Source organism: Oncorhynchus masou, chromosome 24 (genome assembly GCF_036934945.1).
Source record: "Oncorhynchus masou masou isolate Uvic2021 chromosome 24, UVic_Omas_1.1, whole genome shotgun sequence".
NCBI lineage: Eukaryota > Metazoa > Chordata > Actinopteri > Salmoniformes > Salmonidae > Oncorhynchus > Oncorhynchus masou.
Genome location: NC_088235.1, coordinates 39,256,643 through 39,279,142, shown reverse-complemented (window position 1 = coordinate 39,279,142; position 22,500 = coordinate 39,256,643). Strand labels below are relative to the sequence as shown.

The 22,500-nt window shown below is 45.3% G+C and overlaps 1 protein-coding gene across 1 annotated transcript in view; it reads right to left on the bottom strand.

Annotated features, from left to right (window-relative positions):
- LOC135512160 (slit homolog 1 protein-like) overlaps positions 1-22,500 on the bottom strand; it is a 189,173-nt gene that overhangs the window by 154,746 nt on the left and 11,927 nt on the right. Inside the window, 3 exon segments of the mRNA XM_064933877.1 lie at positions 13,413-13,484; positions 15,102-15,173; positions 20,883-20,954. Coding sequence (XP_064789949.1) covers positions 13,413-13,484; positions 15,102-15,173; positions 20,883-20,954 — 216 coding nt within the window.

Here is a 22,500-nt window from a genome sequence, read left to right as displayed (position 1 = left end):
TTGGTCAACAGTAGGGATTCTTCAAGTGGCAGGTAGCCTAGTGGTTACCTGTCTTGGGCCAGTAACCGAAATATTGCTGGATCAAATCCCTGAGCTGACAAGGTAAATATCTGTCGTTCCGCCCCTGAACAAAGCAGTTAAACCACTGTTCCCCAGTGGGCTGTCATTGTAAATAACAATTTGTTCTTAACTGACTTGCCTAGTTAAATATATAAAGTGTTTGTCATTCATAAATAGACGACTCTATTCCATACCAATGTTTTCATTGAGAAATACTGCACCAAACATCTTCATTAGATGTCAAATTGTGCGACTAAGAGAAATCGTCAAAAACGTCAAAACTCGTTCTCCAAGCGAAGGTTAACAGAGGACGGAGCACACTCGTTCTCCAAGCGAAGGTTAACGGAGGACGGAGCACACTCGTTCTCCAAGCGAAGGTTAACGGAGGACGGAGCACACTCGTTCTCCAAGCGAAGGTTAACGGAGGACGGAGCACACTCGTTCTCCAAGCGAAGGTTAACGGAGGACGGAGCACACTCGTTCTCCAAGCGAAGGTTAACGGAGGACGGAGCACACTCGTTCTCCAAGCGAAGGTTAACGGAGGACGGAGCACACTCGTTCTCCAAGCGAAGGTTAACGGAGGACGGAGCACACTCGTTCTCCAAGCGAAGGTTAACGGAGGACGGAGCACACTCGTTCTCCAAGCGAAGGTTAACGGAGGACGGAGCACACTCGTTCTCCAAGCGAAGGTTAATGGAGGACGGAGCACACTCGTTCTCCAAGCGAAGGTTAATGGAGGACGGAGCACACTCGTTCGGATCGCTGAGTTCTACCAGACGCCAGCGGAACCGAACATGCGGAAGCTTTAAGGCCTGCTGGTCAAGTCTTTTTCAGCCAGAGCTTAGGCGGTAGGTGAGGAGGATAGAGGTAATATGGATGGAGACGGGGGAGGTAATGGGGGAGACTCTTATCATCTTCTCTGTTTCATCCTCCCTGGCCTCCAACTGACCAGCGCTGCTTTGAAGTGTTAATACAGCCAATGTTAATGCTGTCAGGGCCAGTCCCATCTCGAAGCTCACAGAGGAGATCCATTTATTTCATGTCTCCGCCTCGCCAATCTTTCCCTTTCCCATCCCTCTCTCCCTGTCACCTCTGGACTCATCACACAAACACACACAAACACTGATTAAGCTTATTTTCACCTCAAGCAGGCGCATCTGTGTACAAGAGGGAGGGGGACAGGAGTGGGTGTAAGGATTGTTTGGGTGGGGCAGGTATGTGTATGATTGCCCCCCCCCCTCCTCCATGTAACAGCACTACTGACACAGCAAGTGTTATTCTTTACTACTTTACACAGCCTGAGGGAGAGAGACCACCTGCACAGAACAACACACACTCATTTTCTCTCTCTCTCTCTCTCTCTCTCTCTCTCTCTTGCTCTCACACACACACATTGAGGATAATGAGATCAGAGTTCCATGCCGCCCTCACAGTGGGGGTCAGAGACACTGTCAGAGAGGCCCAATACTGAGAGCTGATGAGCTGGGCTCAGAGGGTGTGTGTGCCTGCCAGTGCGTGTGAGTGAGTGAGTGAGTGAGTGAGTGAGTGAGTGGTGAGTGGTGGTGGTGGTGGTGGTGGTGGTGGTGGTGGTGGTGGTGGTGGTGAGTGAGTGAGTGAGTGGTGAGTGAGTGAGTGAGTGAGAGAGAGAGAGAGAGAGAGAGAGAGAGAGAGAGAGAGAGAGAGAAAGGGAGAGAGAGAGAGAGAGAGAAAGGGAGAGGGAATGGAGCGTTGGTGTGCAGTAAGAGAAGATCAATAGTTCTGTGAAGTGTGATAGCAAGTGATAACAATACGAACACAGAGACACACAGTTAGACAGACACATGGAGACCTGAAGGCTGTTACCTGGAAACAACAACACATTTATAACTCTTCATGCTTGGCAGAGTGGTGTGAACTTGGCCTTCGAAACACACACACACCCAAGCACAAGCAAAGACACAAACACATGTAAACAAACGCTTAACCTCGGTTGGCAGAGCGATTGGAACTGGACTAAAAGTATAAGGCTTCCCGTTCTGGAAAACTACGATCTGAAACAAGAGAGTCGTTACTTACTGCACCCTCTACTAGAAAAAGAGGGTGGAAGAGAGAGAGAGAGAGAGAGACGGGGCGGAGCTGAACCTAAATGTGAGTTTAGGGGTAACATCTCGATTCATGACTCAGTGGAGTGAATCACATCCCATGACCTCCAACATCTCAGCCATGCAGAGCTGTTCTGTGGGCTATAAGGAAAGACCAGAGTCATCCTCACTTTAACTCCTCTGGAATGTAGAGAACAAAGAAAAGGAGACGAAGCTGCAAACAACAAACAAACATAAACACACAGACAGAGCCCCGAGGACACACACACACAAGCACACACAGCCGGGAGAGAGGAAAGAATTCCACAGAGATTCTCTCTCCACAGGAAAGAAGGGATATGCCTCAAACCTGTAATTACACACTCATGCGCGTGCCGCACACACACACTATGACTGAACTACGAAGATTTCTACTAAACTTCATCATACCCTTCATTCATACCCAACTATAGCCTAACTATGTTTAAATGAGACCCTTTATTATGTGACTCAGACCACTAAACAGCAGTCAGAATTTTAACAACTGTTTCAAAAGCTTGGTTGAGCCTGAAGCCATTCTGCAGCCTCGTCCCTCTAATCACCTTACATACTAGATTAAACTGTGTTTTATACAATCCGCTATCAGAGTCTCACTTCATCCATGTTTCTCAAACGTCAGATTTGGAAGTGTTTAAGGTTAAGTTTAAGCATTGACTACGAATTTTTTAAGTTACGTTTAGGTTTAGGCATTAACTCAGAAATCGTAAGGGTAGGCATTAACTCCGAATGGTTAAGGTAAGGGTTGAGGTTTGGGATAGGCTTGAAACAAAAATCTCAAAAACAACAACCCTACTTGAAGGTAACATTGCTCACTGTTGCCACTAGTGGTCGGTTTCCATGTCAACTCCCGATGTCCTCAGGCATGGATGGATGTTGAATACTGACTTGTATCAGGGGTGACCTGGCTGGTTTTATAAGCTCCTCTCTCTCCCTCTCTCTGTGTTTCCCTCATTGGAATTTAGGTTGGGAACCCATGTTGCAACAAAGACTGAGAAGAGAGCGTGAATCAAATCAAATCACATTTGATTTGTCTCATACATGTGTTAAGAAGATGTTATTTCTAGCTCCAACAGTGCAGTAATATCTAACAATCCACACAATCTAAGGTAAAGGAATAGAATTAAAAATATAGAAATATTTAGACGGGCAAGGTCAGAGCAGCATAGACTTAGATGCAGTAGAATAGGATATAATACAGTATATACATATGAGATGAGTAATGCAAAATATGTAAAAAATTATTAAAGTGGCCAGTGATTTCAAGCCTCTAATGTGCTAGTGATGGCTATTTAACAGTCTGATGGCCTTGTGATAGAAGCTGTTTTTCAGTGTCTCAGTCCCAGCTTTGATGCACCTGTACTGGCCTTGCCTTCTGGATGATAGCAGCAGGGTGAACAGGTGGTTGTTGGGTGGTTGTTGTCCTTGATGATCTGTTTGGCCTTCCTGTGACATCGGTGATGTGTTGGGCAGACCGCACCACCCTCTGGAGAGCCCTGCGGTTGCGGGCGGTGCAGTTGCTGTACCAGGTGGTGATACAGACCGACAGGATGCTCTCAATTGTGCATCTGTAAAAGTTTGTGAGGGGGCCTCCCGGGTGGCGCAGTGGTCCAGGGCACTGCATCGCAATGCTAGCTGTGCCACCAGAGACTCTGGGTTCTCGCCCATGCTCTGTCACAGCCGGCCATGACCGGGAGGTCCGTGGGGCGACACACAATTGGCCTAGCATCATCCGGGTTAGGGAGGGTTTGGCTGGTAGGGATATCCTTGTCTCATCGCACACCACCTCCTGTGGCAGGCCGGGCGCAGTGCACGCTAACCAAGGTCGCCAGGTGCACAGTGTTTCCTCCGACACATTGGTGTGGCTGGCTTCCGGGTTCCACTGTCTGTGTGGGTGAACCATTTCAATTTAACTTGAAGATTTCCACCTTCTCCACTATGGTCCCGTCGATGTGGATAGTGGCATGTTCCCTCTGCTGTTTCCTGAAGTCCACGATCATCTCCTTTGTTTTGTTGACATTGGGTGAGAGATTATTTTCCTGGCACCACACTCCCAGGGCCACCACCTCTTCCGTGTAGGCTGTCTCATCATTGTTGGTAATCAGGCCTACTACTGCTGTGTCATCTGCAAACTTGATGATTGAGTTGGACATGTGCGTGGCCACACAGTCATTGGACAGGGAGTACAGGAGGGGGCTAAGCACACATCCTTGCGGGTGCCCAGTGTTGAGGATCAGCAAAGTGGAGGTATTGTTTCCTACCTTCACCACCTGGGTCGTCCCTTCAGGAAGTCCAGGACCCAGTTACCCAGGGCGGGGTTCAGACTAGAGGTTGACCGATTCATCGGAATGGCCGATTAATTAGGACTGAGTTTTCATAACAATCGGAAATCGGTATTTTTGGACACCGATTTTTTTTACACCTTTATTTAATCTTTATTTAACTAGGCAAGTCAGTTAAGAACACATTCTTATTTTCAATGACGGCCGAGGACCGTTGGGTTAACTGCCTCGTTCAGGGGCAGAACGACAGATTTTCACCTTGTCAGCTCGGGGGATCCAATCTTGCAACCTTACAGTTAACTAGTCCAACGCAATAACGACCGTTGCACTCCACAAGGAGACTGCCTGTTAGGCGAATGCAGTAAGCCAAGTTAAGTTGCTAGCTAGCATTAAACTTATCTTATAAAAATCAATCTATCATAATCACTCGTTAAGTACACATGGTTGATGATATTACTAGATGTTATCTAGCGTGTCCTGCGTTGTGTATAATCTGACTGAGTATCTAAGTATCTGACTGAGCGGTGGTAGGCAGAAGCAGGCGATAAACATTCATTCAAACAGCACTTTCGTGCATTTTGCCAGCAGTTCTTCGTTGTGCGTCAAGCATTGCGCTGTTTATGACTTCAAGCCTATCAACTCCCGAGATGAGGCTGGTGTAACCGAAGTGAAATGGCTGGCTAGTTAGCGCGCACTAATAGCGTTTCAAACGTCACTTACTCTGAGCCTTGGGGTGGTTGTTACCCTTGCTCTGCATGGGTAACGCTGCTTCGAGGGTGGCTTTTGTCGTTGTGTTCCTGGTTCGAGCCCAGGGAGGAGCGAGGAGAGGGACGGAAGCTATACTGTTACACTGGCAATACTAAAGTGCCTATAAGAACATCCAATAGTCAAAGGTTAATGAAATACAAATGGTAGAGAGAGAAATAGTCCTGTAATTCCTATAATAACTACAACCTAAAACTTCTTACCTTGGAATATTGAAGACTCATGCTAAAAGGAACCACCAGCTTTCATATGTTCTCATGTTCTGAGCAAGGAAATTAAACGTTAGCTTTCTTACATTGCACATATTGCACTTTTACTTTCTTCTCCAACACTTTGTTTTTGCATTATTTAACCAAATTGAACATGTTTCATTATTTATTTGAGGCTAAATTGATTTTATTGATGTATTATATTAAGTTAAAATAATTGTTCCTTCAGTATTGTTGTAATTGTCACTATTACAAAAAACAACAACATTTAATCGGCCGATTAATCGGTATCGGCCTTTTTGGTTCTCCAATAATCGGTATCGGCGTTGAAAAATCATAATCGGTTGACCTCTAGTTCAGGCCCAGGGCCTCGAACTTAATGATGAGCTTGGAGGGTACTATGGTGTTGAATGCTGAGCTATAGTCAATGAACAGCATTCTTACATATGTATTCCTCTTGTCCAGATGGGATAGGGCAGTGTGCAGTGTGATGGCGATTGCATCGTCTGTGGATCTATTAAGGTGGTAAGCAAATTGAAGTGGGTCTAGGGTGTCAGGTAAGATAGAGGTGACATGATCCTTGACTAGTCTCTCAAAGCACTTCATGATGACAGAAGTGAGTGCTACGGGGAGTTAGTCATTTAGTTCAGTTACCTTTGCTTTTTTGGTTACAGGAACAATGGTGGACATCTTGAAACATGTGGGGACAACAGACTGGGATAGGGAGAGATTGAATATGTCCGTAAACAAGCCAGCTGGTCTGCGCATGCTCTAAAGACATGGCTAGGGATGACTTCTGGGCAGCCTTGCGAGGGTTAACAGGCTTTAATGTCTTACTCATGTCGGCCACGGAGAAGGAGAGCCCACTGGCTGTTTTTGCATATGTGTGTACGGACAGATTGTGTTTTTGTAGGCAATCTGTGAATGTGTGTGTGTGTGTATCTGTGTGTGAACGGACAGTTTGTGTGTGTGTGTGTGTGTGTGTGTGTGTGTGTGTGTGTGTGTGTGTGTGTGTGTGTGTGTGTGTGTGTGTGTGTGTGTGTGTGTGTGTGTGTGTGTGTGTGTGTATGATCTGCCCTGCAGTTTATTTGTTTACCCTGGCAAACAGTAGCAGACAGAGCAAAGCTGGGGGCTAGAGGAGCAGCTTCCTGTAGGCTACCCAGGGAGGGAGAGGGGATGTTAGGAGTCATTACCCGAGGGAGAGGAGGGGTGTCTAGGGCAGGACTCTGTGGCGTACTGCCTGGTGACACCCGAAGACCCAGAGCCAGGCTACGCACACACATGCACACACACATACACAGCCTTCCTCATAATGCTACTGCCAGGGGATTACACAGGGATACTGTGGAAGCCTTGCAAAGATTATATGAAACACAGTATAGGTTTCTGAAGACGACAAAGAGAAGATTTACTACTAGACTATGATGCTGTGATAGTGTTGGATATACTGGACAAAGGACCTACACTACGTCATGTTCACCAATATACTGTAGAGAGACTGATGAGCTGCATGTAGAAAAAGGAAATGAGAGATATCAGTTTATGAAGTGTATGATAAATGTACTGGATTTCCCATTTAGAAAGGCATGAAATCTGCTATACATCCGGACCTTCCTCAACATGCTGCTCGAGACATACACTGCCACTATCAGGGCTGTTATTACTGGCTCAAACCACAGCATTCCACCAGTCCCGCAAACGCAGGCAAAAGCCAGGCTGTGTGTGTGTGTGTGTCTCCTGTATGTCACTTTCAATCAGGTCCTGCCAAGGCCAGCCGTCACCGACACACACACACACACACACACGCCATACACAGCTCCGTAAGTGAAGTCCCTGTGTGTGTGTCCTCATGACGGATCTAGACCACACTGTAATGTCTTATTCATGCTGTATCAATTCATAATAACCAGACCAGTCCCACTCCACACACACAACAAACGCACAACACACACACACCTATACCCTGGCCTCAATGACTGAAGTTAGGTCTAGCCTGATGTGTATCTGGGACATCCGGACTGTAGTTATCAGGAGCTCTGAACATCAGAGGACACACACACAGGGGACTGATGTCCCAGCGATTTAACGTGAATATTTTACAACCCTCGATCCATCTGTTGAATTATTCATGAGCAACACAGAATTGTTAGTACAAACACCTCTTTCTCCCTCCATCTCTTCTTCTCTCCATCTCTTCATCTCTCCATCTCTTCCTCTTCTTCTCTTGCTCACTCTCCCTCTTTGTCTTTCTACCTTTACCATTGTGTCTCTCTCTCTCTCTTTCTCTGTTGATATCTGTGTCTTCTGTGTTAGTGAATATTTCAGATGGTGGGGTGGTTTTAAAATGACCCCCTTTTGGCTTCCGCTCGCCTCAAATGATTTACTCTGTGTTTCCTCTTTATATACACACACACGGTACATCTGGTAAAAAACCATTGACAACCTATAAACCAGCTGACAAGGCCAGGGGGTATGACCTTGGGTACGGGTCTGGGACTGGGATTTAACCTGCATCATCTGCAGGCTACAGGACTGTGTTAGGCCACTGAGCTAATAAAGTCTAGGAATTAGCTTGGGGAGCCAGCTAATGCAAGTCTTCAGGTCTCGGACAAGGTTATTCATCATGTGATATATGGCCAAGTGGTCCGGGCCAAGGAGGGCAGGAACCATGATAGAGGTGGAGAGAGGGGGACAGGGAGGGAGGAAAAGAAAAGGTAGCCCCTGGCATCTTCACTGGTCATTCATCAGGAAGGGCAGAGAGAAGGACATGACAAGACCAGCCTCAACCATTAACAGGGGCGCACACGTGCGCACACACACGAACACACACACACACACACACACACACACACACACACACACACACACACACACACACACACACACACACACACACACACACACACACACACACACACACACACACACACACACACACACACACAGGAATTCTCCCAATAATCACAGAATCTCCCTGAATGTCCTACTGAGAAACAGTTCCCTCAGCATAAAACACCAAACAAACAGTGAAAACACAGCGTCGGTCCAATATAAACACATATAATAGGTATGAATGCTTGAACACACAGCTAAAGCATCCCTTTTATCTCCTAAAATAGATTTATAAAGAACGTAATCCCAGGTGAATGCCTGCTATCCCCATATTAGCAAACTGAGGTGTAATTAGCGTGTGTGTGTGTGTTATTCTGTGTGTCTGTGTTAGAGTTTGTGTATCAGACCAATCCGGTTGTCAAGCATCAGCACGGAAACAAGCAACGAACCACACCCCTCTAACCCGCCCCGAACACTACCCCAAAAAATATTTCACACACACTCATCCTCTCTACCATTCTTTACCCCCCACAGTGTAGGGGAGGACCGCACCCTTCCTCTCCTCCCCTCCCCACAAACACACACCTGGCCCTCCCATGGTGCAGGTAAAGAGAACACCCCCCCCCCGTTCCTCTCCTAACCTGCCCTCCCTACTCCACCTGATTCCACCCTCCATAGAGATGGAACTGACCTGAACTCTCACCCCATCCTGCCTGCACTCTGAGCCCCAGTCCAGTCCAGGAGCAACCCCTAGCCCCTTCCTCTTTGGTGGTGCACATTCATCAATGTAGGATAGTTGTAAGACTATACAGCTGTAGGTAGGTAGCTCTGCTGAACCCATTAGAGGGTTCAGTTGAACCATCAAGTATCACTTACACCTAAATACCTGTTCTTCTATTTTCGGACGAAGCCCTATAGGGAGACGGAATGTTATTTTCGCAAGGAGCGTGGGGGCCCCTGGTGTTACAGAGAGAAAGACGGAGAGAGATGGAGAGAAAGATGGGGACCTCCCAAGCTAGTTGTCACCTACAGCAGGGGTAGACACCTAGATTCAGCTACAGGACGATTTTTGTCTGATAGGATGTTTGGGGGGCCGGAACATAATTTTAATAATTTGTAGACTGCAAATTGACCACAACTAAGCCCAAAAATTTGTTTTTATTTCAAAATAATTTTGTGGGAATACTTGGGATCAGATTTCCTAAATTGAACACATTTTTCACTGAATTCCTGGGGATTTCAGTCTTTTTTTGACCCAAAACTAAAATAAAATGTGTATTTCTTTGTTTTATTATATATTTTTTTACAAAGATCATTGAGGGTGCAAGAAAAAAACATTGTGGGACTGTTTTGGCCCGCAGGCCGCCTGTTGATGACCCCTGACCTACAGTGTGTGTGTCATACATAGTAAAACAGGCACAAAGACGAGCAGCCGTACACAGTGATCCTGAGAGATCATAAATACCCTAACCCTTCTCTGCCCTTCCCCTCCTCCTTCTCCCCTCCTCTTCCCCCCCATCCCTCCAAACCAGATGTTGTTCCCTGGAGGCACCTATTACGCTGAGTCCTTGGCCCCCTCCCTCTCTCCATCCCTCTCTCCCTCCCTCCATCCCTCCTTCCTCCTACTCTCACACTGTGAACACCTAATTACAGACCAGGAGAGTAGATTACAGAGCTGCACTGCCGAGAACCAGGGACTCAGGGATTGAGGTAGAGATGGAAGGAGAGAGAGGAGGGGGACACCAGGCCGTTAACGAGGATGGATACTGTTCTGTTTTCACTGTTATTGTTCCTTTGCTTGGCACTCCTCTGCTTTCCTCCTCTAGTCCTCTACTCCTCTTCTGTTCCCATGCTTTCCCACCACTACCAGGTACCTCAATCCATCACCCAGCTCTAACAATCTCTAATAATCTCCAATCATGTCTCATTATCTCCAATTATCTCTTATCTGCTCTGTTCCTCATGCATCAGTGTCTCACTTATCTCTCAGACATCCACACAGAGTAAAGGAGGTAGCTACAAAGAGAGTTAGAGAGTTGGAGAGAGTTAGCTAACTAACTCCATCTTCTCTAGATAAAATGAAAATGTGCTGCACCATTCTAGATTAGAGTGCACAAAAGACACTTACTGAGAGCTACAGTAAAATTACATTTCTAGTTCCTTCATGACAGTAACAGCAACCTTTCTCTTTCAAACTACTAGATGTATATTTGCTGTGTTCTCTCCTGCTAACACCTTATTGTCCTGTAAACAGTTAATGAGCAGGCTGGTTTAACGACTGCCAGTCTGGCTATAATGTCTGTAATTGTCCCGTCCACCACTACACCACACTCATCTGTTCATTTAACTAGCGGCGCCTTTTACTAAGTCTTCCTCTGCGGTCAACCACTGCAGGCCTGGGAGGAGAGGAGAGGAGCATGATCAGAGAAGAGAAGGTAGAGGAGAGGAGCATGATCAGAGTAGAGAAGGTAGAGGAGAGAAGAGATATGACGATGTACTCTCCATCACAAAAACAGAATGGTAAAGAACAAGAAAGAGAGAGAGAGAGAGAGAGAGAGAGAGAGAGAGAGAGAGAGAGAGAGAGAGAGGGGAGAGAAGGGGAGCTAGCTAACATCTGGGTTAGCCTTCCACCTGAGGCCTGGAGGCTTTCCCATTAACCCCTCTTGTTAAGGCCATTAAAGACAGACCCTAACAAGCCCCTGTGAGCACTTAGAGCAAGTGCAAAGACAGAAACACACACACACACCGTTAGACTTTCTGTGGGAGTGAAAACCTGTTAAGTACATGAAGCTCTCTCTCCTGGCTGTAACCTAACTACGCCAGTCTAGTGCCCAGACCCCATGTTGTGACGGAAAGACGGAGACCACTGATGATTTAAGAAGCAGCGAGCGCATCAGGAAATCTCTTTGTCTTGGTACTGCTCTGTTTAATGAGGCCCCGTCTGCTAGACAACTACAGGACGGGAGACATTTTACAGTTACTGCCTGTCTGTGAACAATAACGTTTCATTCTTCAGACAAAGTTTCTAATCTATCCTATATCCTATATGCTCTTATGAGGCTGGTGTGAGAAAATCACCTATTTCCTAAACAAATTTGCACTTCTTCAGATGAAATACACGCTGGCATGCTCATTATCAGACTTCGGCCTGTAATAAATGATAAAAATGCAGACACGCACGCACAGTGCTGGTACACAGTGAATGGTCTAAACAGGCGTTCAACATTCTTAGGCATCTCATTCTCCAGAAAGGGGTTTGAAAGGGAGACCTACTCATGAAAGAAGCCAGCTAGTAACGGAAATAAAGAGCATATTGAATGGAAGTAGAAGCAGAGAGATCTGTTAATCCAATCCTTTAGCTGCTGGCCTGCAAAGTCTGGTCTAGTTGATGGACTAATCAATGGCTCAAGGCTATGCTCTGGCCTCACCTGGTAGACCGCTTAGAAGGCTGTCGTAGAACAGTACAGAATTACCTAGGACATCAGTCAGTCACAAACACACATAAATGCACCCAAGCATGCACACACACACTGCCCATTCACAACTCTAGCCTTTAAGTCTCAAACAGCCGTTGTGTTTTTGGAACAGTCTACCAACAGTGCTCCATTCCAGTTCTATTTCCTACACGGGGACTTAAAGGCTTTCCCCTCTTTGTTTAGCATTATTCATGCAATTGTGCAATACAGTTGTAGTACTCACTGGTGATGACACTCCTAAGCCTTTCCATTTATTAAAAGTGGACTAGACTGTGTTGGAAGTGGCTCCAGAAGGGTAGGGATAGGATATGGAGAGGGACTGGGACTGGGGACAGGAGAAGTGCAGAGGGAAATTATGTTTCCATGTCCCAGTGTTTTATTATTCCCAGATGCAGCACCAGGTAACCTAAAGCAGAATGATCGGAGCCAGAACAATCGGCCAGTGGCAGGGACACTCATTATCCTCATTAGCCACAGGGGTGTGTGTGTGTGTGTGTGTGTGTGTGTGTGTGTGTGTGTGTGTGTGTGTGTGTGTGTGTGTGTGTGTGTGTGTGTGTGTGTGTGTGTGTGTGTGTGTGTGTGTGTGTGTGTGTGTGTGTGTGTGTGTGTGTGAGTGAGTGAGTGATAGAGGGAGATTTAAACCATCAGGATGCGTCACCAAACACTAAACTAGCACATCATACCCATTGGAGTAGAGAGACTGACTCCTTTCTCCAGCAGCAGTTTGGATTCCTCTCCAACAAGATGGAACTGTCCCTACTAACCAACATAGTCATATAGCCACTCATTCCATAATCCTCAACACCACACGGTGGCCCACCGCTGCTAAATTGTTGCCAACACTCGAATATATATGATGTATTGTTAAATATATATTTCTGCCTAGAAGACGCTAGACGCGCTTTTAAATAGTCGTTGGATCAATGACTGAAAGTCTATTGGAACAGCAAGCATGTCGTTGCGCTTAAGCTAGTAGCAATGCAACCCCTACCCTTGCTACAACTACTGAAAAAAACCTAGAGAAAACACTGCCACACCAACTCCAGGTTACTAAAGCATTCACACAAACACACACAACCCACACAACCCCAGAATTGGCAGAGGACTTCGCAACACACTCCGAGAAGCCAAGACCTCCTGGATTTCTACTATCCAGTCTTCACAAACACGTGAGTACGCACACAAACACACACACACATACACTTCCATGGCAGGAAGCAGGCAAAGGGTGAGGAAGAGAAGGCAATGTGTACTCACAGAAGAGTGAGACAGAGAGTGTGTATAGAAGAGGGTGTGTGTATGATAATATAAAGTGTGTGTACTCACAGAAGAGTGAGACAGAGAGTGTGTATAGAAGAGGGTGTGTGTATGATAATATAAAGTGTGTGTACTCACAGAAGAGTGAGACAGAGAGTGTGTATAGAAGAGGGTGTGTGTATGATAATATAAAGTGTGTGTACTCACAGAAGAGTGAGACAGAGAGTGTGTATAGAAGAGGGTGTGTGTATGATAATATAAAGTGTGTGTACTCACAGAAGAGTGAGACAGAGAGTGTGTATAGAAGAGGGTGTGTGTATGATAATATAAAGTGTGTGTACTCACAGAAGAGTGAGACAGAGAGTGTGTATAGAAGAGGGTGTGTGTATGATAATATAAAGTGTGTGTACTCACAGACGTGAAAGTGCAGGGTTCTTCTGAAACAGAAGTTCCGGAAGCTGCTGCAGTTGGTTCCTATTCAGGCGCCTGGCACAGAAAATGCATGTTTAGTACAGCAGATATGTCCCGGTCAGGTATGCACTAGAAATCAGATCTGCACTTTGATGAACTAGATTATGGTACATTATTTCTGCACGATGCATGCCAACACTACACATAGACACTATTATTTATCATTAGATTGCATTTCAGTCCACATAAATACAACCACAATGTTTGGGTTACAGAAGTATGGGATATGGATAAGGGAAATATTATACTAGACAGGGACAGAAGAAAACAACAGATTTATTCGTCCCCTATAGACGTATCAGTTATGTGAACACATCCAGCTTGCATCTCTAGGGGACCGAGAAAACAACGGTTACTAAATAACATTTGTAGAGACAGATGAGTGTGTTGGAGCCTTCAGGCAGCTTGGCTTGGCACTGCCTTCCCCTCCCCAGGATAACAAATGAAAGAGGCTGGCAGGCTTTATGCAAATACAACCATTAAGAAAATTAGGAACAGACTGTTACTAATTGCCATTTGAAACCACAGCTTTATACTGTCTCAATGCTCCATTGGAAACACATGGGAGTGAATGGCGGTGAATGGGAATGAATGGGAGAGGAGAGGCAGGTCGGGTCGTGCCTGTAGCATAGCGTAGACAGATGTGTGGGCCAAGAGCCATAGACAGATACACAGACTGGGTTGGAAATGGAGAATTTTAATGGACTTGACTGGGTTTCTAGCGGCTCTGTTCATACTGAACTGGACCCACTAAGTTAGTGGGTTTGGAACTAAAAGGTGCTATCTAGAACCTTAAAGTTTTTTTTTTGGCTGTCCCCATAGTTGAACCCTTTGAAGAACCCTTTTGGGTTGCAAGAAGAACCCTTGAGGGTTCTATGTAGAACCCTTTGTACTGAGGAACTCTACATGGAACCCAAAAGGGTTCTACCTAGAAGCAAAATGGGTTTTTACCTGGAACCAGAAATGGTTCTCCTATGGGGACAGTCGAAGAACCCTTTTGGAACCCTGTTTTCTGAAAGTGTAGGTCGAGGTGGACCTGCTAATAAGTTAGTGAACTTTATACTACTTTCAAAGGTGGGTAAAGGCTGAGAATGGATGATGTTGTTAGACCCATTCACACCAAGCTTAATGTGTCTCTCCTAGATCTCCATACCCTCACCTCTCACCACATGTTTAGTGACCAACTGGAGAGTGTCTCTGATGTGGTCCTCACACACACACACTGGGTGGGGCTCTTTAATATCATTGTGGCTAGAGCACTGCCCTTTTTGTACATGATGCTGCTCCATAATTTCCTGTGGCTAACACTGCCATACAGTATGGGGGTCTAGGTTTGTTTTATGTGTTAACCATGGTGTGGGGAGTGTGTTTGTCTATGTATTACCCTGCTGTTTACAAGCTGTTCATGCAGTCACACGTTCCAGTGATATTCACGCAAAGCCTCATGTTCCAGTGATGGGCCAGGGCTGTGGCCTACTGAGGAAGGATGGGTTGGGTAAACCCAAACCTCAGCTAAATTTACCTGCTCCCAGGCCGCCACTCGCGATGGACAGGGATGTTCAAATATAGCCAACCCCTAAACCTCTTTGAGAGCAAATATGAACACGCAGACAAATGCTGTAGCCTACTTACAGTCTCTCCAGCTCCTTCATGTCATCAAACGCTCCACGCTCTATCGCTCCAATCTGATTCTCCATCAACTGTCTACAGAGAGAAAGAGAGAGAGAGAAAGAGAGAAATATAGATAGTTTCGCATAGTGCTCGATTTCTCTGAAAGTACGTGGTACTGTATAACAGCAATTGTTTGAAACTCAAGCATTACGCACATGAAAAGCGTGAAATCATTGCTCCTCACGAACTTCCCGCCTTCTGTTCAGAACCCTCACAAGCTGACAGGTTGCCATAGCAATGTAAGCTGAAGTGACAGTTTATTTTCCCGCTGACCGTTTGACAGACTGTTTCTTCTAGTGATGAATGATTGTGCATATTTGACAGATTGTAAGTAGGTAATTACATATGCTGGTATTTCACTGTAACATTTATATGTAGTTGTTTTCAGATAAATATGGAAATAATAAGAAATTGTCTTGTATTCCACCATGTAATTTATGTCTGCTTTGTTGTCTGCTACTGTATGCTAGCTTCTGTTGCTGTCTTTGCATGATAATGCTAGGCTTGCTCTTCTAAATCATATGGCCTTTTCTGTTTATGTTGAAATAGTTTTATTCCCTATAGAACCACATTTATTCCACATACCTTCTCACATATCCCATGTGCACCTGTGTAACCGATGTGAAATGGCTTGCTAGTTAGCGGTGGTGCGCGCTAATAGTGTTTCAATCGGTGATGTCACTCGCTTTGAGACCTTGAAGTTGTGGTTCCCCTTGCTCTGCAAGGGCCACGGCTTTTGTGGAGCGAAGGGTATCGATGTTTCGTGGGTGTTGATGTGTGCAGAGGGTCCCTGGTTCGAGCCCAGGTTGGGGCGAGGAGAGGGACTGAAGCTATACTGTTACACCAAGCCTCAACTGGGTTCCTGTGGCCATCCCTCTCTCTACCCAGCTGTCCCAGAACCTACTCATCCCCTAGAGTGGGCCTACCCACACTCCGTTTTAGTATGTGTTTAGTATGTGTTTCAGTCACTCAGTCACCTCAGGCTTTAGGCGTAGGGGGAACGAGGTTGCTGAAGGTTGGGGTTGGGAAATGGGTGGTAAGGCCCCTTGTTAAGTGTGTGTATAGGCTGGCTAGTTCCAGCACCCCTTTTGCCCAAGGCAATGGTGTGGTCCACACTCACTCATACACACAACCACACACATATACGGCAGTGGTGTGGTCTGGGGCTGGCTGTGGAATCTTGGCACCGGGGGGCATCTCAGGGATCATAGCCAGGAAAGAGTTTCTGAAGGTAGGTTAGTGAGGCAGGCCACTGTGCCTTGAGGTCTGGTGTGGTCTTGTGGTTAGAGGGGGAGGTGTGGAGAGGTAGGGGCAGGGGTGAGAGGCATGGGTGAATCAGGGAGAACTAGGGGAGGCATGGAGAGTCAGGGGTGAGGAGGGGGGAGACGAAGGTGAGATCCAGGTCTGGGTGGTTCAAAGAACAGAGGGGGAGAAAGAGACCCACTGTAAAGCTGTCCTTGGGGCATGGGGACGTCAGAGCACTGTGTGAGTGTGTGTGTCCAAAGAGCTGCGGTGCCTGGCTAGGTGTTAGTGCTGCAGGCTTTACACACACACATGTGTACGCTGCCAAAGCTAATGCACTGGATGGTTTTGGAAGTGTTGCAATAACAGTTTAGGGAGAGACAAGCGTCCAGGTCTTAGAACCAACAGTAGTGTTCCTTCATTCAGAGAACCGTTCTGTGTGTGTGTGTGTGTGTGTGTGTGTGTGTGTGTGTGTGTGTGTGTGTGTGTGTGTGTGTGTGTGTGTGTGTGTGTGTGTGTGTGTGTGTGTGTGTGTGTGTGTGTGTGTGTGTGTGTGTGTGTGTGTGTGTGTGTGTGTGTGTGTGTGTGTGTGTGTGTGTCCTGTGAGGCCTCACGGCTCCACTCAGCAGTCTGTGTTTCCTCCCAATCGAATATAAATGCAAATGGCTGTTCCTGTTCCCATTCCATAAATATAAAGAGAAAAGTGTAGCTCACCTCCGCTCACTCTCTCCCCTCATGAATTTAGATGGAGGTAGAATAAGAGGAGAAAGTACTTCTGAATCTAGGTAACTTTAAACTATGGTCAGGTCAGCTCTTTCTTTGTTTTTCTTTCTCCTCATCTTTACATCTTTACCTCTGTCTCTGTCGTCCCCCCCCCCAATATTTGAAATACTTGAGCTTGATTTAGCTTGGCCTTGAATGCGGAGTTTGAATGTATGGCACTCTCCTGTTAGTACCATTGTGCCAGACAACCCCGTTTACATTATTGTACTTGACACAGCTCTGCTGTATTGTTAGCTTAGTAGCTCTGTCCAATGGAGTTGAGTAGCGATAAGTGTTGTTGGAGTGTACCACCAACTACATCGATTCGCTATCAGTCGATTATTGTAAAAATGTCCATTATTTAATGCTTTCCTTGTACCTATGTTTGTCTTGTGACACCGCAAGCTTTTCTTTGGGTGATGGAATCCGTAGTTTTTTTCATTAAAATACATTTTTACATGACCTCTGTCAAGGGAGCTGTGAAGGAACATTTTATGTTTGTGCTTTTCTAATCAATTCAACTGGGTTCATGCAAGTAACTGATTAATCATGGCTGGGAGGTATCCTCACTATCAATATAAGCAATTTGGCAGTGCACCCAGAACATTGTTTTGAGAACTGAAAGGGATATCTCAGTTTCAAGGTCTCAGCTTGGAGAGAATAAGCTTTGTGAGGTATTGGTCGGTTACATGCATGAACCAAAGGTTAATGATTAATTAATTATGAATAATGAATAACGTAAATCATGCAAAAATAACTTGTCTGTGTAAGCATTATATAAGAGAACTAATAGGACTGCACTGACAGAGCTCACTTCAGACCGGTACTTTATGGATCTAAGTTTGACTGTGACCTGTTGAGCTTGCTGACAATAAAGAGTGATTTATTTAATATTGACTTACAGTGTCCCTGTGTTGAATTTCCACAACAGAGCCTTTGCTTGTTAAGAGAGGAGGAGCAGCTCATCCTTGCATGGCAGATTTGTTCATTTTGTCAGGGACGCATAGAATGCACTTCTTTATCAAAAATGATGGATTGAAAATCCAACGGACAACAAAGAAGGGATATTTATAAAAGTATCAAGTGACAGTACACGCTTGAAGTCGTAACTTCCTACTCTATTGAAAAAATTATATTAAAAATATGGATTTCAGCACCCAAAGAAAAGCCTGCAGCTCCACAGGAGAAACATAGGTACAAGAAAAGCATTAAGAATGGACATTTTTACAAGTATCAACGAAGTATGACTTGATGTTGTGGCGATACTACAATACCAGATTTCCATGGCAAAAAATAAAACACAAATTAGACTGAACTCTATTGTCCTCTGCAAACCTACTTTATATAAAATTGTGGGTGCTACAGCTTGCAAAATAAACTAATGTGACTCTAGGTGAGAACATAATGCTGTACATTTGTAGGAATGTTTTCTTCAAGAAATGTAATCTTCTTCATGTTTTGTTTCCTTGCCATGATACTTCAGAGTATCGTGATACTGTTATTGTGACAACCCTACTTCTGTGTGCATCTCTCTAGAAACCTGTGTGGAATATATTCATATTACAGCTACATTGTTGCTACCTAGAACCAAAGAGGGTTCATCAGCTGTCCCCATAGGAGATCCCTTTGAAGAATCCCTTTTGGTTCCAGGTAGAACCCTTTTGGGTTCCATGTAGAACCATTTACACAGTTCTACCTGGAACCAAAACGGTTTCAAGCTGGAACCAAAAATGGTTCTCCTATGGGGACAGCCACAGAAACATTTTGGAACCCGTTTTTCTTAGAATGTACAGTATTGTATATATTCCTGCTCCTCCGAGTGATCCTCCATTTCCCCTCCAGACAGGAAGTCCTCAGGAGAGATTATCACGGCGACAGGCTCAATCAGCGTGCTTCACTTTCTCAGACTGTCTGTCTGTGTTTCTTGTTTTTCTTTTCTGACTTGTTTCTGTATGTGAGTGCGTGCGTATGTTTTCTCAGTCGACCAGCAGACACTGTCTTTGACTGTAAGGTTAAACCGGTCTTCCTGTCAGGACCCTCCCCTGGGGTCACACTCACACCATCTCTGGGGTCGCTGGGGGTTTATGAGGCTCAAAGGTCAGGCCACTGTTAGTACGCTGAGTCAGAGAGGGCAGATATACGAGGGTTTCACCGCCACATGACCGCAACAGACAGACGTGTGTGTGTGTGTGTGTGTGTGTGTGTGTGTGTGTGTGTGTGTGTGTGTGTGTGTGTGTGTGTGTGTGTGTGTGTGTGTGTGTGTGTGTGTGTGTGTGTGTGTGTGTGCGTGCGTGCGTGTGCGTGCGGGTTGGTATATCTATCGTTGTGGGGACCTATAATCCACAAATGTACCAACAAGAATAGTAAAACAAGGCAAATTCTCCCACGTGGGGACATTTCCCACGTCCCAATGAGGACAAAGGCTATTTTATGCTTAAAGGTTAGGTTTAAGGTTAGGGTTAGAATTACGTTTAGGGTTAGAATTATGGTAAGGGGTTAGCGGTTAGATTTAGGGTTAGGAGTTAGTGTTTGGGTTTGGGTTTGGGTTAGGGATACGGGTTGAGGTTAGGGTTATGGTAAGGGTAGGAGTTTGGGCTGGGTTTAGAGTTAGGGGTTAGGGAAAATAGGATTTTGAATATAAATTAATTTTAGGTCCCCACAAGGATAGAAGAACATAACGTTTGTGTGTGTGTGTGTGTGTGTGTGTGTGTGTGTGTGTGTGTGTGTGTGTGTGTGTGTGTGTGTGTGTGTGTTTGTGTGTATTCTATGGGAATCAGAAAGTTTATAGTCACCCAGGGAAAAGCTGTAGTCTGACTTTTAGTGCCCCTGTAAGGAACTGTTTCCTTCTCCCTCACTGGTGACAAGCTGGCGACATGGAGGCATTTAACCTCTATACGGGAATGGTGGGGGGAGAGAGAAGGGGAGGGAGGGAGGGAGGGGGAGGGAGGGAGGGAGGGAGGGAGGAGGGAGGGAGGGAGGGAGGGAGGGAGGGAGGGAGGGAGGGAGGGAGGGAGGGAGGGTGGGATCTGGTTAGTAGACAGGGGGAGAGAGGCAGGTTGTGAGGAACAGAGTGAGCGAGTGAAGAAAGGGGAAGATAAGAGGGAGAGGGATATGGAAGGGGTAATGGCGTGGCTCTAAAATAGTAGAGGCCGTGGGGGTTTCAGCATCTCAAGTTCTACAGTCAGTCTCCAGTTACATTTGAAGCATATTTCAGTCTAAAGCATTTCCCCTTACAGTGGAGCTGTTTTTAACAGCTACACACACACACACACACACTTTTAACACCTACACCAGGAATCACAAGTACTGTTTAACTACTGAGTGATTCAGCGGCTGCACTTGTACATGTTAACAGGGTTTAGGACCTATTATATCCCTGAGTTAAAAGGCTAAAGACAGTATGGGAGTGGACGGTAATGTGTGTGTGTGCATATGCGTATTTAGTCATTGATGGTATAAGGGCCACTCTGAGACAGCAGAGAGAGTGTATAAGTGAGTTTATAAGAGGTCTAATGGACTGTACAGTTAGTTAGTGTGAGACATTCATTATCTCTAAAGCCACTACAATGTCATCATCACCACTAACAGTGACATAAATAATCAAGTGTCTACAGAAATAGAATAGACGGACATTGTCATGACACTTCAGAATCATTAACAGTATTGCATTTATATAATATGCATGGGGAATTCTGTGTCCATGCACACTAAGTAATGAACATAGTGTAGATTACTTACAGCACACGGAGGTACTTGAGTCCAGAAAAGTCACTCTTGGTGATGCGTGTGAGGTTATTCCCATTCAGCTCCCTGCAAAGACACACACACGTATATTAATTATGTATCCGGTCTCTCCCTCTGGGCCTGTTCAGCCCGTTGACTCACTAACACATGTAATCAGTGGCACAGAAACAACTCTAGCTATTGATACCTGAGTCACGAGCCAACAAACACACACACACACACACACACACACACACACACACACACACACACACACACACACACACACACACACACACACACACACACACACACACACACACACATATATATATAAGCATGGACACACACACATAAGCATGGACACAAATACAATCATGCATTTTTCTTTTATTTAACCTCTTTTTCACAGGGAGTCCCATTCAGGCCTTTCTCAAGGGAGCCCTGCATATACATCATTTACAAATGTACATATTTTACACATACAACATAATAAAAACAATCACATTCCTCAGCAAATATTGTAGGTCCTTAAAGATGCCCTCTGCTATCTTAAGCACAACAGATTTGTAACATATTGCACAAATTGGATTCGTAGTCTATCATACAAATTGCAAAATTCGTAACATATCACACAAAATGGATGACATAGTACACATTTGTGTGACATAGTACACATTCGTATGACGTAGTACACAAAAAAACAGGACGACTTTTGGTTCGTGAGCGCAACTTTAAAACTACTGGCTGTTTGAGGCTGCATCTTTAATCAACAACTTGAACTGCCCTCCGAGAGACACCTTCACATCAAGTTGGAGTGATTTCTGTAGATAATTCCATACATGGGATCCAAAGAAACTTAAAGCAGTTATATATTTCATCTTCCTTTACAAATGGCACAATTTGCCCCAGGCAGTGCCAACACAGATGCAAATGTGCGTTAAGAATACCAGGCTTTGAAGACTGACACGGGTGTTTCTATAATCTTGTTCACACACTGCTCTTGCATTTACAATATACATTGTACATGTTTCCATTTGTAGCTTGAGGGGAAGAAGGAGAGAGAGAGAGAGGGGTGCCCTTTATGGAGCATATTGGAGTGGTGTAGAGACAGGAGTGTAACAGCTTCCCCTTGATGCTTGCACAGCAGAGTCCCTGCCCATCTTTCTAAAACATCTGAAACCCTACCTCTTCAAAGATGATCTTAAATAAGACATCTCAGTCTTATTCCCCCGAGCACTGATTTTGCTGATTACTTTGCTGAGGAGAAATGTACTTACTGCAACTGTGGTATGTGGTTGTCTCACCTACAGTAGCTATCTTAAGATGAATTCACTAACTGTAAGTTGCTCTGAATAAGAGCTTCTGCTAAATTTAAAAAATGTCAACGTAACATGTAAGAGAGCGCCAATAATTATAATTCCATCAGAGCACCTCACTCAAATATCACTAGCTCATTTCAAATGGAATCCACGTCTCTCTTTCTCTACTCTCTCTACCTCCCTATCTCTGGGTCCACAATCAGAGACCGAGAGGATTAGCAGTAGCCACTAGCTGGTCCAGGGGATTTGGGACAGGACATGGGGCCAGCCGGGCGAGAAAGCTAAGTGCTGTGGATATGATGAAACCAGCC